The 17,002-nt window shown below is 45.4% G+C and overlaps 1 protein-coding gene across 5 annotated transcripts in view; it reads left to right on the top strand.

Annotated features, from left to right (window-relative positions):
• The window catches only part of NTRK3 (neurotrophic receptor tyrosine kinase 3), a 186,154-nt gene that overhangs the window by 86,318 nt on the left and 82,834 nt on the right, over positions 1-17,002 (top strand). For all 5 annotated transcript variants that reach the window (XM_015873065.2, XM_015873066.2, XM_015873068.1 and 2 more), the window contains exon 12: positions 5,126-5,314. In XM_015873065.2, coding sequence (XP_015728551.1) covers positions 5,126-5,314 — 189 coding nt within the window. The remainder of the gene's footprint in view (positions 1-5,125; positions 5,315-17,002) is intronic.

The following is a 17,002-nucleotide window of genomic DNA, read 5'->3' on the forward strand; positions in this document are numbered from 1 at the left end:
CCCGGCTCCCTCCTCATAAAGCCCATGCTGGAGTTCAAGGTGCCCCTGAGGTGGAAGTTGGGAGGTTTGGTTGGAAAACACCAAGAGGAAAAGTCAGGAGGAAAAGCTGAGGGGGAAATGTGAGTGTGATGAGCTGAGAATCCGGGACAAGGCTTTAAGTGGGCTCCTTATGACATCCCACAGTAGGTTTGGGATCTCCACCACTAGTGGAGCTGGGTATGGTGCTCCATGCTGGTAGGTGGTACAGGCAAGGAGAGGCTGTGCCTTTCCCAGGTTAGAGATCTCAGAGGAAGAGGAATGAATCCCCATGATGGAAAACTCAATGATTGGGATGGACATCCCAAGGGATGAGAAGAAGAGGCTTCTTCCCCTCACAGGAGGTCAGGGGATGGCTGGAGCCCATGGCAGCCTGGCTCCAAGCAGGTCCCTGCAAGCTCTGCCTTGGCCCCATGCCTGTATCTGCCAATAAAAATTAAGAAATTGATTTCCTTTTGTTTGCCTTGACAGGACAAGGCTCTTTTTATGAGACAGTAAATGCGATCTCGCTCTGAGCATGGCCAGAGTTTTAATTGTATTTGTTGTGCTTTCACTTATTGTTTTATGAGTTTCAGTTCTCTTCCTTGCTGGTGCAGAGAGCAGCCCTGGGGGACTGTTTGATTTCAGCTCCAGCAAAAGGTTGGAATTCTTTAAACATTTTGTTTATTTGCTTCTGAGGAGCTGAAGTTTGGGGTTAGTCTTGTGTCTGCGTCATAAATAAACGTGTGCATGTGGATGTAGAGGTCTGAATCATAAAGCTCAGCTGAGATCCTGCTTTGGGATTATGTGTTGGCCAGGTGGTGATACGGCCCTTTGAAGAAGAGCGTTTAAGATGAAGATCAGGGAGACGTGGAAAGGTGAAGAGAGGCTTGAAGTCAGAGGAGGAGGGGATTTTATATATAATATATATTGGTGTTTAATGAGGTCTGCATCAATGCTGCTATACAATGCATGGTGACCCACTTTACTAGGAGAGCTTTTTATTTTTTCCAGTTACGGGTCATATACAGTTCCTAATTAAGCAAGTTAATTATATGGCTCCTTTATATTACACGGGCAAATGCGGATGGCACAATTATCTCTCGCAGTGATCATTTCTGATCAGAAATGATGTTCTGACTGATAGCTCCTGGATGCGTGGCTCTTCCCTGCTCACTTCTGTTTAAGCAAACTCTGGTCCTGTGCTGAGTGCATGATAAGGTGTATGATGGAGTTGTCCTTTGCGGAACCACATGGAAGGAGTGTGGTCCTGTGCTGCCCCATCTTTCCCTTCCTGGGCTTGCAGAACCCCCACAGCAGCCCAGGGTTATCTATCTCAGTGCTCAGCTGTGCATGCTGCTAGGCATTAAGGAAGGCATTCAAACCCGAATCTCCCTCAGTGCAATTTAAACCTATTATTTCTTGTTTTATCCCCAGTGGACGTGAAGAACAGCTATTATACTTCTCTTTGCTGCAACCTTTTACATATTTGAAGGCTGTTATCACGTGTCCCTGCAGCCTTCTTCTCTCAACACAAAGCATGATTCTTTCAGTTTTCCCCTGGAGGTCATGTTTTCTACACCTTCCATCATTTTTGCTACTTTGGAGAGGTTACTGCCATAGCAAGCTGGAGTTTTTGTTGTTCTTCACCTGTCTGCCTTGAAGCATTCATTACGTTACGGATCTGTATGAAGTGACCATTATCTTATCTTCTCTAATCTGTGGTTATTTATAAAATCTGCTATACTCCCGAGCCTGTATTTTATCTTAAAGTATAGCTCTTAGCCTTGATAAATAATTTACCATTATGATCTGATCATGCAAACAAGGGCTCCTTAAGCTATTTATTATTACGTGCTTTATTTTTCTTAAGTAACAAGTTGTCTGGATAACACCATAAACGAGCCAGAAGATTCATAGGCATGGACTAAAACATATAACCTATTTCATAGAGCTTCCAGACAGATAGGAACAAAACCACCATGCCAAGCTCCAGTTTAGCCACAGGGAAGAGTGGTGAGAAGAAAATAAGAGACATGATGCATTTGATGCTCAGAATGTCCAGAAGCTGTTTAAAATACTAGCAAATAGATTCTGAATATCTGCAGTATGTTTGTAGCACAGACTGATTTATCCACGCAGAAATCTGTTGCATTGCTCTTTAGATGTTAAGTTTCAGAGCAGCTGCAGAAATATTTCATGTAATGCATTTAGTCTGCAGGGCTGTACAAAAGGACTTGCCCCATACTACCTTTGACTATTAGTCTGCATTTTTACAGTACAAAACTGGCTTGATTCCTATGTCCTCCACCCATTCTTCTGCCAAGTGGACATAAACCTAAATCTTAAGTACTGTACTCTTTTCCTACTTGATTTTTCCCCCCCCCTTTAACCTCACTTGGAAAATCCTCTGCTAAAACCAGTGAGAATTCTCCCAAATAAAGCCATTCATCAGCATTACACATCAAAAACTCAACCTCTTTACCTACTTAGCAGCAAAAAAATACGTGATACCACCAAGGGAGATTAAAATCAACAACGTTGAAGTGTGAGTAGCTGCCTTATGGTTACAGGTAGAAGTTACGGCTAATGGTGTATGTTTGAGTGTCAGAGCAGTAGTCAGACCTATAAGAGTGATCAGTGACTGCTTGGTTATCAGTGATGTTTAAGTCTGCCTCAGGCTTGTGCAGCAAACCTGGTGCTTGTCTGAGATGTGGAGGGGAAGGAGGGTGGTCGTGTGCTTGGGGGGAGCTGGGTCTCATCTGTGACTGCTAAGCAGTGTTGGAAATGTAACATGTGAGGAGCCATGACCGTTGCTGTATGAGTTAATGCTGCCCAGAGTTTTACTCCCATGCCTTTCACAACAGCAGCATCATTAAAAATGGGGGAAGCTTGCAGATACCCTCAGTTCTAAGTTGTGTCTTTAATCCAGTTATACCCTGTTGAGGATACTGTGGAGGAGCTTGCTAAATGGTGCGTGCGAGCTCCATGCGACCTGTGGGTTGAAGTACTTAATGGAATCTTGAAAGCTAAGACACTGCAACTGATGTGGTTTGATTCTTAGGACTCTGATGTTTTTTTTTTTCTTTTTCTCAAGACCTCCATTGCAAGAACAGAATACATAGAATATATGGACTGTTGGACTTGTGGTGTCCTGACTGCAGTTGCTTGGATTTTCCCATTTTGTAGAAATAGGAAGAGGCAGGGATGGTCATGGAGCATCAGTTTAACTTTTAGTTGTTGTAGATCTTGCAAATGCCTTCCACCTTTGATTGTAGCTGGAGAACTGAAAGATCGAGTCAAATCATGGTACCCATTATCTGGGGAGGAGTGAACATGTGGATTAACTGAGACACGGTTGCCTTTGCCTTAGAGATCTTGGACAGGTTTGAGCTGTGCAACTAGGCATGTAGATGCTCAGCTGCAGGAAGAGAAAACAACTGGAAAATGTAAATATCAGACTTGGATCCTGCTTATTGGCATGGAAATTGCCATTTGAACAGCAGGTAGTTGCTGGTGGTGCTCAGTTTCATGAGTACCCAGCCACCTTGGTCATGCCCTACTCCTTCAGACAGAGCCATGTTCTTCTAACAAAATGCTCCTCAAAGTGCAGAGGTGGCCCCTTCCCACCACAGCCCAGTTAGCAGAGAAGATGTGCAGCACACAAAACCCAGTCAGTCCTTTGGGTTTGCATGCAAACGGTTGCCAACATGAGTGAACAGAAGTCCTTCAAACCACTATTATCTGTTTACTTATTGTGTTTGGACAAACATGGCATGTTTAGTCCCAACAGAGGCATCTTGTGGCAACAGTTGAGTTTTGCCTTTGCTTCTCAGAAGCTGTAAGTCATGTGGGTCCCGGGACTAACTTAAATAAAAACAAGAACCTACCAGAAAGAATTCACAATAAAGAGAGAGATCTTTTCCTTGTGACTAAGACACCTACCATGGCTGCCAGGACTCTGCTTATTACACAATAGCTTTATTATATCTCACTTGGAAGAGCAAACAATACTTGATGCCTCAAAAATGGGCAGCCTTTAGATGAGGTTAATGCAGGCAGAGTTATTGTGTGCAGCCTGTATTCACCCTGTCCTCCCAGAGACTCCAAAGAGCAAAATGGCCTGAAGACTCCCCTCTTTGTTGCTAGTGGTACATAATAAAGTAATTGTGTAATTAGAAGTAGATTGCTGATGGAAAAGAGGTATTTCCAGTGTGATATAGGTAAAAGACAGGCCTCTCTGAATAGATTTGAAGCCTTAATGCAGCACCTCTGCTTATCATTGTTTGACCTGCTGGAGGTCCCTGGCAGCTTCCAGGCAGGAGATAAGGAGCATCTTTAGCTGAGTGTGTTTTTAACCCCTTGCAAAAGTGTAAGGCAGGTTGCATTGTGGTGTCCTTATCACCCAGCTCCTCAGCAACCTACATTGCTGCAGAGGGGATTTAAGGGTTTTACCTTGTGATGGAGATGTTTGTGTAGAGCCTCTGTAGGGGCTGGAAGTGGGTGCTATGAGGCAGGTGGACCAACCCGGGAGAGCAGCTGGTGGGTGATGCTGGGTGCAGCTCTGGCACTGTCTTCTCTGTATCCTGTGCGTGTGCATGGCATGAGCTGAGCAGGATCTGCTGCAGTACATCATGGGTCCCTGTAGGTATCATCCTGATCAGAGGGCTCTGTATGCAGGGCAGGGTGGGACTGGAAGAGTGGAGACAAGGTTGGTGACGTGCTGAGCAACAAATATATGAGTGTGGGTTTGGAGGAGAACAGATCATTTTGGGAGTAATGTTTCTCTTGTCTAAGCTTGGTATTCTGCCAAGCTCGTAACAGCAGAGTGTACAGGCACCAGAGTGACTGCTCTGCCACGTGACAGCACAGAGATGACTTTGTGCAGGATTCACCGCTGCTGTGTTGCCACCTGTAGTTACCTTAACCCCTGTGGAGTTGTCAGACTGGTACCATGGTACTAATAGAGAAAATGTGAGATGTGTTTTCTGCACGGTCATGGGCGTGGGGTGGGACAGAAGGATGGGTGACCCACAGCAATTCATGGTCAACAGGGCTTTTGTGTCACCATCCCCGTGCCATGTTTAATGGATATTCCTGGTGTTCGCAGGTCCCGTGGCAGTGATCAGCGGAGAGGAGGATTCTGCCAGCCCACTCCACCACATCAACCATGGCATCACAACACCTTCGTCCCTGGATGCTGGCCCGGACACAGTGGTGATCGGCATGACCCGCATCCCCGTCATCGAGAACCCCCAGTACTTCCGACAAGGTCACAACTGCCACAAGCCAGACACGTGTGAGTCCCCGAGCCGGCTGGAGCCCCGCGAGCACCAGGGGATGGGCTGGGGGACAGGGGAAGGAGGGTGAGGAGGAAGAGGCTAAGATGATGAGGAAGGAGAGAAGGTTTTTTATTGAGGAGAATGGGTCTTGGTATGGCTCAGAAACCAAAGTGAATTTCAGGTCTCAGAAATCACAACATACATGTAGGTGCTTCCAAAGGAGACTTTCCACCCTCACCTTCACCTCCCTTCACCCTCTCTCCACCACCCACCAGTCACCTTCCCCCCTTGCCTGAAAGTGCCATTCAAAGCTGGGCTCTGCCTCGCTGTGTCCAAGGCATGAGCAGGAGCTGTGGGGAAAGGACCTGCCTCCCCTTTCTCCTCCAGCAGTTTCCCAGCTGTGGGGCTGCCTCCTTGGGACAAGGACAAGCTCAGGACTCGTGTCCATAGACGGGGCAGATGTGTGCTGATGAAGAACGGTAGGCTTAGAAGCTGAAGGACTTGTTTTCATGGGCTTCTGTAAAGCTTTTCTGTTTCTCTGTATAAATCTGGGTTGTGAGCTTGGCTCATTAGGATAGCAGGTGGTGGTAAAGTGGTCCTCTGTTTTGTGCTCCTAAATTCTAAGTGTGAAAGTGCTTGGTGAAAGGATGCTTTTCTGGGAGTCTCTTAGTGTGGGCTGGGTGCAGCCCCCTCGACATGCAGCTCATAGTCAGTAGTTCACTTTATTCTGTGCTTTTTAGCAGCTCTGAGATTGTAATGCAGGAGGTCCAGATAACATCCCTCCCCTGTTATTGCTCATCCGTTTGGTGTTTCTCAATTCCAGGCAGAACCTGGAATAATAAAAAGAAGAGAAAATAAAAATACCCCAAGAAATTCACATCTCTCATGGTCCAGCTGTGAGCAAGGAGTGCCACACTGAAGTCGCCTCCTGCTCTCCTCTTTGCTGACTCATGAGCGCAGGAAACATAACTCAGCCCCTGGAAGCAGAGCTCTGGGAGGACGCCAACCTCCCACCTGCATTAAACCTTCTGCTGAAGGAAAAGGATCTTCTGCTCCATTGGGGGGGGGGGTCCCTGGGGCAGCCCCCCAGGTGCTGTAAGTTGGCCCCAGCTCCTGAGTTGTTATCACAGCTCGTCAAGTGCTGGAGCGATGGGGTGTATCCAATTAACACACCCGGCTTTCCCTTTGATTTTCATTTTAATGCACTAAATTTGGTCTGTTTGCAGAGGAAGGGGAGGAGTGCAATGATTAGGCAGGAGCAGAGAAGCTGAGTGCAGCGTGGTTTTGCTGTGCCGTTAATTACATATTTTACATTGCTTATAGCACCTCATCTCAAAAATGATTTACAAACTCTGATGGCTTTGGGGGGATGGGGTGGGGGAGGAGGAGTGTGTATTTTTTTTCTTCTCTTTCTATGCTCTCTTGAATCATTTTATGCGCCGACCATTTTGGCACGTGGGTAATCTTGCAAGGGTGCAGCAGCCAAGCTCAAAACACAAAAGACTGAATTTTGCACAGGGCAGATGCCCTGTGGGTCTTGTTGTAAGGGGGTGCAGGGGAATATGACCTTGGAGTTTCATAGGGCTGTTTGATAAAGAGCTCAATGTGCCGTGGGGGACACCTGGAGCTGGAAGGAGCCACAGGGGGAAATAAAGTACTAGCAATGACTGTGCACACCCTGGAAATTCACAACCAATTGCTCACTTCTGTGCTCTGGGTGTCCTGGGGCCTCTGAGGGTGATGAAACCAGATCCCAAAGCGAGGTGCTATATTTGGGTGCTAACAAGAGTTATATCACAGCTGGATGCTGACAGGCTGAAAAGTTGTGGGGTTTTTTGGGATCTCTTGCCATTCACAGGACAAAAAGCAACAACCAAGGCTTGGAGACCTCAGGCATGGCTGGATTTGGAGTGTGTTGTATTTTAGTCCCTGAGACTTGGACGAAACTTCTTATTTCACTGGTGGCTTTGCTTGAGGCTGGAAAGTTTCATAATTCACCTTTTAAATTAAGCATGCTTCGGGGAGCTTTTGCTGTAAGGGCTTTGTTTGATCTGATGTGCTCTGCTCAACTTAAACCTGAGCTGGAGAATATTTGTTGCTCCTGTTCTCCCTATGGTTTTCTCATTGAAGGGTTTTTCCTTCCTCCTGTGCAAAACCTGGACACAAACATTTCTTCATTGCCGGCCATTTGGAGAGGGAAGAACTTCTTTGGTCCAAAAATACTTCAGCTGAGCCCAGATTGATGCAAGGTATCCCCTCCCGGAGCCCTGCCCGTGTGCAAGGTTGTAGCACTCTCAAACAAAGGCTTTTCATGGCGTCCTGGGTTTCTCCTTTGTATATAGGTGTTGCTAAAGCAGCATCCTCAGCAAATAATTTCTCCTTTCAACACTCAGCTTTTCTCCTTCCTTCCTCCTGCAATTGTCCCTGTTCTCTTAGACATCGTCTGGGTTGAGGACATGCCGATACCCATTACTGCACTGCAATGAGGAGAGCAAACTCTATATGCTTAATGCAGTATTAATAGTACATTGATGTGATATAGATTTCTGTCACCCTCTATACTAGCAAACATCGCTTATCACGCAGGGATGACGGATGTTTATTCCCAGCCACTTAGCTCTGCATAATGGAATTGCAGCTGAAATATGGAGAGCAGCTCCCTGCCTGTGTTTCTATGCCCAGTGTTGTCCTGTGAATACTTTTCCAGCTAACATGTCTTCCCACATAGAGATTTGGTGTCCTTCTGTCAATGGGATGAAGGGTGCAGGATTCAACTCCCAGCTGGCGCAGGCTGCCCAGGGAGGTGGTGGAGTCACTGTCCCTGGAGGCGTTGAAGAGCTGTTGAGATGTGGCATTGAAAGACATGGTCAGTGAGCATATTGGTGGTAGGTGGACGGTTAGACTAGATAATCTTAGAAGTCTTTTCCAGCTTTAATGATTCTATGATTCCCTTACCCTTTTGCTGCTACTGTCTCATTTAAAGGCGTAGCAGGAATGAGCTGGGCTCAGGATCCTTCCCTCTTCCTATTCAAAGGCTTTTTCAAGAGCCAGAGAAGAAACTGCACTGTTTTGCTTTCTCATGACAAAATGTTGAGTCTTTGGGGATATGCTCTCCCCATCCTCACACCATAACTCCACGGCAGTGCTATGGTTTGCAGCCAGTCCTCATTTCAGCCATCCTCAGCACCACCTGGAAGGTTAAGGAAGAGGGCTAACAACAAGGACAGAACAACCACAAAGCAATGTCAGAAGCATAACCTAAAATAGACCTTTCCTCCTGTTCTTTGGCACGTGGAGGAACAACCAAGTGGCATATCTTCTTGGCAGATGTCAGCAAGAGAAGCGACAGGTTGTGAGGGGTTTGCACCTCTCTATATTTGGAAATAAACAGAGGAGAGAAGAACAGGGCTTGTTGTAGAGCAAGCACTGTGGACAGAACATCTGAGGATAGAACCATGCCTTTCTACATGCTATCCCAAGGTCAAGGGGTTTGATAATGCAGATAAAGACCCAACTTACCCATGTCTGTGCTGAGAAAATGGTCACTGGTCCTTGTGGACAGGCAGTGTCAGCTCATTGCAGCAAATAGTGCCTGGTTGGAGGGAAAAAGAGAAAGGAGCACTGACCTCAGCTAAGTCCATGAGGTGGTCTTAATGCTGTTGGTAGGACAGCATCACCATAGAAGTTTCCATAGCAGTAAACAGTTTAGCTCCGTCTTCAGTGTTCAGAACTTGGATTTGCAAAGTGGGTAATTATGAGATTGCTTTTGGAGAAGGACTGGTAATCTTTCTGAAGAAATGCTTGTGAGTCTTGCTTTACTTCAATAGTAAGCGTTAATTGTCAACACGGTGCATGGCATGCAGATTTGCTCTTGGGTTGGAGCTCTGAGGTTTACCCAAATGCCACAGCTCGGGTTTTGCAGTTGTTCTGTTCCCTGATATGTCTTGTCAGATAAACGAAGTCTCCTTGAGATGGACACAGATCTGTGAAAACAATCCAGATTTCACTGGAGTAAACAAAGCTGGGTGGCAGATCCTTTCCAGATCCTTTTCTGCCTCCAAGGGAAGATGCTCAGCTCCCACCAGCGCTGTGGAACACAGCTGTTGGGGTCAAGGGGCTGGTATTGGGTTTTTTGGGTTGGTTTTTTGTTGCCAGATGAACGGCACTGCCTGTGCTTTCCTCTTCCAGGACTGGCTCAGCTTGGGGCCGCCGTGCGTTCCCCGCACGGGCGGAGCAGCCGTCCTTCCATCGAGTCCTAATGAGAGTTTTTTTTTTTTTCAACCTCATTTATTACAGGCTGCCCTGACATAATTACATATTTGAAGTTAGTAATTACATGTATTCATGCTAATTAAGTAATTAGATATAATTACACTAACTGTAAATACATGGTAATCGGCTAAAAAGAAGTACTTCAGAAAAAAAACAAGGCAAATCACACAATAAAAGTGCCATCAGCACTCTTTCACTCAGTACCCTGTCTTTATCTTGTATTTTCAATGCAGTTTAAAGGGAACATTGTGGTCATTTCAAAAGTCATATTTTTCAAACAAATTGATTTCCTTACCTCTGCTTCTAATAGTCTTGAACACAAAATGGGAAGGACACTTACAACCCCAGTTTATCTTGGCATGGTCAATTCTTTCTCTTCATTTAGTGTGTTTTATTCATCCTGGGTATGAGAAGCTGAAAAGTCTGTAGCATTTCTATTTTTGGTCAGTTCGTGTTCTCGTTTCAATCAAAAACAACAACAAAACCAAGCCATAAATGTTTTCTGCATGCTTTTTTTTTTACTCTCCCCCTGAAAACAAAAACAAAACCAACTACTGGTAGTGGAAATCAGTGGGGCTTTATTTGTTGTTTTGTTTTTGTTGTGTTCCTCCCCTCCACCCCTCAGGAATAAGAGAAATTGTCAAATGTTATTATGTGAAATATAAACGTGGAGCCCAGTGTGAAGTGACAGCAGCACTCCGCTGCCCAATGCCCAGCCCTGAGCTGTGTTATATAGACCTCAGTCCCTCCTTACATGTCTTTGCTCTATCTCTGAACTTCTCTTTTCTATCCTCTAGATATGCTCTATTCTATGCTCTTCTCCAGCAGGAGCCAACTCCCATTACTTTAGTGAGGTAGGCTGAGACTTGTGCATTGAGACTCCCCACTACCTGATGGTCTTGTCCTTCGAGACAACCCGTCTGAGATATGCTTGTGGAATTTGATGAGGGTCTTTATACTCATCTATGTGTGCTCTACTAACTTTGGACTTTCAAAGCTTGGCTTTTTGGCTGGAGTCTGTGGAGAAGCTCAGCTGTTGGCAAGTGGGAAGTCCACCACAACTGCCCAGGAGATGCATCATTTCAGGGAGGATGTATTGCATCTGTTTTAGCTCAAGCACTCTGCTACCTATACCCTCACCTAATGCAGTGCTTCACACACCCTCCTACTCCCTACATTAGTGGCTATGTCCCCAGATATCCGTGCTTTTCTCTGCCTAGTCACACTCACAGTACTTGTGACCCTATGGTGCTCTTAAACCTGAAAGAGGTGTCCAGGCCAGAGGAAGGAGAGCAGTGTCCATCAGCCATTGCTTCTCACACCTGGGGCTTTGTCCCAGCAAGATGAGAGCTAAAAGCATGGTACATAGTATGTGACCTGAGATATTGCAGTGCTGGTGCCAGTGGTAATGAAGGAGGTTTCGAGAGTGTTCTCCTAATGGCTCATTGATTGTATGAATTATGCTGTGGGTTGCATTAAAATAGCTTGTGCGTGTGGGTAGAGTTGTGGTACTGATTATTTATTTATTTATTTATTTTTAATCTTGCTTTTAATAAAGTTACTGCAGCTTATAATGTTGGTCATTGGGAAAGTATCTGGGTGCTGGGGCACCTCTGTTATTTTGGGGCCTGAAGGATGGGGACTCTGAGGTGTGTTGGGATTCATTGTGGTCAGATGTGAGCTGTCTTCTGGTTAGAAGACTGAAGGCTTTCATTCTCTGTTCATTGTCCAGTTAAATTGCAATTCCTAATTAGAAATAGCTGCTGTAGTTTAGAAATCAGGGTATATTTGCAGAACAGCATTCACAGCAGGAATGTTACTGGTTGGTGCTGCCCTATGGGACAAGTAGCACAACCCAGGATCCAGCAGTGAAGCTGTGCATCAGGAGAGACTAGGAAATAACTAATTTAAGTGCTGATTTTTGGCTAAACTGACCAAAATGTCCTGTTTGGCTCTGAAAGGTGGGGAAAGACCCACAAAAAGAGACGTTCTTCAGTCTTGTTTGAGCCCATCTCCACGTGGAGCTAACACAAAGTTTGTGTGTGAGTGTCTTGAGGTGAAAAGTACATTGACTTCATGGCATGTATGGATTGCTCCAGCTGCCTGGGCTTGTCTCCCATTAGGGGTTGGTTATTGCATAATCCACTTTCAGATTCCTGCACGCTTGTTCCTAACCAGACGGTGAGTTACCTAACACTGAACCCTGTTTAAATCTGCTTTTCAGGCCCTCTCTCCCTGTCTCTACATGAATATATCTGTTTTAGTGACAGGAATAAACCAAGACTCGATGAGAGCGTACAAATATATACCAGTGTAGTCAATATGGCGTGCAGTACCGCAACTGGGGATGACCTGCAGTATGGTGTAGGCTCAGCTTTGCCTGTTGTTGGTTCCAAGGTCATATTTGTGCTGACGCTGGTTCTCTGAAGCAGTGATGGGTCTGTGGAAGTGTCACACCTTTCTTTCAGCCCTACTAACCTATTTTTCTCAGTGATTTGGAGCACTGAGTATGAAGGATAATAACATACCTATGTAAATATATATATATATACATATATATATATATGCATTTGTATGTAAATATATATGCGTGTATTTAAATATATATCTATATAGGATCTATTTCAAATGTACAGTTTTATATCAGTCGGGCACCTGCTCTTTCTAATATATTCTAACAAGTTTTACATAATCCTGCCCTGCCATCTCCTTTTTCCCCACTGTGAGAGAGGGCTTTTTTCCTCCCTAAAAACATCTCTTAAATTCAGGCTGAGCAGTCTCTCTGGCTCCTATAAGAGTGACTGGGAGAGAAGGCATCTGAGTCTCCTAAGCACCTATGGCAAATTGGCAATTAGAAGAAAACACTGGAATGAAATGACTTCAGCCCTTGTCTCCCTTCCCCCAGCCCTCTACCTCCCTCTTGCAGGATTAAGCTGAGCTAATCCTCAGATGAGCAAGATCTTTGGGAAGGCAAAGCAGCAAAGTAAAACCAAGGGAGGGGAATGAAAAATTCTTCACACTCAACACTAATAAGGAAATTACTGGTGTCCTACATTATGAATTGGATGAATTTTTAATGGTTAGAAATGCAGTTGATTTATAATGCATCCATCCTGGACTGCAGGGCCAGTTGCCAGCTAATAAATAAATGGCAGGCCCTTTGTATTAAAAGTATCAGTCATTTTACATCTCTGCACTGTAATTGATGTGGAGCATTGAGCAAAGGGAGATGATGGGCACCATGTGTGTGCCAAAGCAAAGGACCTCATGTTTTAAGGTATACATGAGGTCTCAGCCCACTCTTCAAGCCTTCTCTTGGACCACAGGTTCTGCTCCGCCCCATTGCTCACAACCCAAAGCCAAAAAGACTTAAAGGACTTGGTGGCGATCTCCATGACTTTGAAATGGTCACTCAAAGCCTTGCTCAGGGCTGTGTTTAGTTTATCTTATGGATGGGGTGTGACATAAACTCACCTAATGCTTTAACTACATGTTGGCAACACTGCGTACGGCAGGGGGTTGAAACTAGATGGTCTTTGAGGTCCCTTCTAACCCAAGCCATTCAACAATTATGATCATATGCATTAGGGCAGATTTACCCCTGGAGAGCCTGAGAAGTTCCAGCTGAAGTGGCTGCCCAAGGCTCCTTTTGTACATGTAGGAGGATGGGATGCTTTGGTCTGCCATGGGTGAGGGACTTTGCTCAGGATGAGGGAGGTTGCTCAGTGGTTCTGGATACCAGCACGGCTCAGAGGCAGAGATCGCTGTGAGATCATACAAATCCCACCACAAATGTTCACAGCAAGAGCTGTGTTAAAAATAAATCCTGGCCATGTTCCAGAGATGGGGTGAGTCTGTTCTCATGCCAAATCCCAGCAGAGCCCAAATGTCAGAGGAACCAGAGTGAGAGCACAGCAGGCAGATGAGTATTTGAGGGATGGGGTTTATTTTCCCCTATTATTAAGGGAGAAAATGTACCTGGCATCTTGCTCCTTTGCTATTTCCCAGAAAGATGTGTTTATGCTTCCAGCCCAACAAGATGCTGCCAAGCATCTTCACCTCCATTTTATGGTTGAGGAGAGGGAAGACACTGATTTGCTCGAGGTCACACCAGGTTGCTGACAGCAAGAAGTCTGGCCCATGTTTAGACTGCTGGACCGTGCTGCATGGATGAGCTGCCACTTGAAGTTCTTTCACAGCCAGTCTTGTGCAAAGGGAAGTCAGGAGGTTGGATGGTCAATCTAGTTCTTGGAGCTGTCATCTATATGTAATAATCCAACGTTCTGGTGACATTCTTTCTTTTCACTTTCATGGGGCCTGTGCTACAGTCTAACATGATTTTGTTTTGCTCTGTTAACTAATTATTTAGTTAATCAATTAAGAGACCTTTATTTCCCTAGGATATTTGCTGGCCTCACTGCACCTAGGCACTGCCTCCTCCCCTGCTTTGCTGGATTGATGCAGGGCTGGGAGGGAAAGCAGTTATTTTTTTTACCTTGGCTTTATTTCCTTGCTGATGGAGTTGAGTTGGGAGCCTGGGATAGGAGCTCTGCTGCCCAAGGAAAGCATTGCTTTCCAAGATACAGACTTTCATCTTGACCTGGAGGAAGGAAGCGCTTATTGGCTTGCTTATTATATTTCCCCATGGTAGCATAAATACTATATCCATGATAGATATGGATCTTATGAATAATATAGAGATTTGGACTAAGTAATAGCCATGCTCTTTTTAATACAAAAGATCCTCGGCATCAAGTAGTATTAATGATCTGCTTTGACATGGTCTCTGCAGAGGACAATTGTAAGCCCCATTTCCATGAGAATTTGAGAAACTGGGGGGAGAAATCTTAATGTGTTCATCCCCTCTGTTTCCTTTGGGACACTCCAGAAAGAGTATCCTGTCTGCTGGTTGTTTTTCTTTTCTCAGTCTTTCCTAGACCCTCCAAGGGTATGAAGGCTGTGTGAGCTCTGGGAAAGCAAATCCCTTCTGTGGGCAGGCAGTGCTGGGCTATCAGAGGAGACACAACTTTGGGAGGGATTGTAGTACAAAGATTGTAGCAGCTCCCTGCGGTCACTAACAGTTCTCTGGACATTTCTGGAAGAGAAAAGTGATTAGTTACAGCGATGCGCCTGAATGCAGGCAGACATAATGATATTCTGTGTCTCTGCTGATGCGAGGCTGGTTTCTTTTCAGTAGCTTTAATTTGAAGTTCTCCTTTCCACCTGCTCTCCAAAACCCTTCTGCAGCCCTGCTGCTGTGTGCCATCAAACAGGTGGTTGCATTATTACAAGAAATCCTCTCTAAAGTCCACTTGTTAGTGCCTTAAAATCTTTTGGGATGAATTTAAGACATTAATGAGCATTAACACCTAATATGTTCCAGCTACATCACTGCAGGGGGCAGGGTAGCATGACAGCCATTACAGGATGCACTGCAGTTCATTTTGTACGTGGCTGCTGTTTGCAGGGAGCAGTACCTGGCTGCTCCCTGTGCTCCAAGATGCCTTTCCCTATAGGTGTGCTGGGTGCCAGCATTACAGCTGCAGAGCTGGAAGGTCTCTGAATTAATGGAGCTGTCGGAGAAGGTTATGAATGCTTTTTCAATTTATTTTTTTCCTCCCAAACGCAGCATCTCGAGCCTTGAATCAGGCTGTTAACCTTTTTCATCCTTCTCTTTCTAGCCACATTCATCTTTGAAGTTGTTTAGTTTCCTTCTTGCACCATCACCCTTTTAACAGGAATGCAGGCAAGGGAGACATGAGGACTCTCTACCCACCCCGTGGCCATGTTCTTGCATTGAAGTTAAGGGCAGGGATGTCTTGCTGTCCTCTCTGGGCTGTGTTGAACAGGGAACATGGGCTCAGGTGTTTCTTTGCAAAAGGAATGGTAGCTCATTAACACTCTGTGCCCTGCAGATAACTTCTATTGATCATCAGCTGCTTAATCACAAACTCTATCACAGTTGGCTTCGATTACTCTTTTCCATTTCGTCATCTCTGGAGAATCAACCTGACTGAAGTTAATGTACTCGTTACACAGTTGGGGAACCACTGCTGCAGATTGATATGTAAAAGTCAGGATTTAGGAAGGGCTGCATCCTCTCTCCTTCACATAACAGCATGACTGTATTGAGTGTGTATTCCTCTGCTTGTTGGGGTGGAACAGGCAATGGGAGAGAGTTGTGCTGAGCTAGGCTTTGACCTGCCTAGATGGCAGTGCTTGCCTCTCGCATCATGTGAAGCTTGGGCTCCACATCATAGGATCAGAGGTAACGACCTACAGGTTGCACCAGGGGAGGTTCAGGTTGAGTATTAGGAAGAATTTATTCTCTCAGAGTGGTGATGGATTGGCACAGGCTGCACAGGGAGGTGGTGGAGTCATTGTCCCTGGAGATAAGAACTGATGGATGCAGCACTGAGGGCATGGTGGGTAACTTTAGTAGTCAATTAGTAGGGCAGTTGGACTGGGTAACCTTAGTAGTCTTTTCCAACCCTAATGATCCTACGAGTCTGTGACCTAGATCTTCCCAGTTCCAGCATGGTAAACACTTACAGCCAGAGATCCCATCTCTTAGGTGGGTGTTCAGATTGAAGCAGCTTTATGGATTTGCCTCTGCTGGTGTTCATTTAGGAAGTGGGTGATGAAGACTTTCCTATGGGAGAGTGAGTGCACAGGCAGGGTGGTTTGAGAGATGTGAGCTGTGCAATAGAGATTAGAGGGGAGCTGGGTGCCAAGCCACAATGGCCAAGTCCGCACAGCTGTACCATGCATTCCTTTTTTATTTTCTGATGACATGTGCAATATATATAAATAAACACAGAACCGGAGACTTAGAGCCAGTGTAGGATGCTAAGTCCCCTATCAAAACAGATCTTAGCACTCCTGAAATCAGCACCTTGAGTCCGCTGCTGCCGGCTATTTTGCTGACACAGTGGGGCCACAGCTGGAAAGCTGCTGTATGAATAGAGGCTTTACTCTTGGAAACTGTTTCTGCCTCTCCAAACTTATCTTGCTTTCTGCTTTTGCTCTGTGTTCTGCTATAACTCATTTTCCTTTTGTCTTTTAATACTTGCTGTATAAAAACATTTTCCTTGAACCTATACACAATCAAAAGGGCTAAATATTCTGCACTGGTTATGGTGTTTCAATGACCTAATTTGATTGTGGAGGGTCGTGTCCTGTATAATGTTGTCTCATTTTCTCAGTAGTCGATACAAACTCAATTTTGTTTTCTTTGAAAAGAAAGGAAGTGGGGGCAGGAGCTGAGCATCCCTGACCAAGCTTGTACCTGCAGCTCTTACCTTGTTGCCTGGCTGTAAGACGGCGATGGCACATGTAGTTCAGCCTGAATGGGACCTGCAGGCTCCTTTTTTTTCTTCCTGCCAGTACTGAAGGGGAGGAAGGATGGAAACTACAGCAGAGAAAGGCCCTCA

This window comes from Coturnix japonica, chromosome 10, assembly GCF_001577835.2.
Source record: "Coturnix japonica isolate 7356 chromosome 10, Coturnix japonica 2.1, whole genome shotgun sequence".
NCBI classification, from domain to species: Eukaryota; Metazoa; Chordata; class Aves; order Galliformes; family Phasianidae; genus Coturnix; species Coturnix japonica.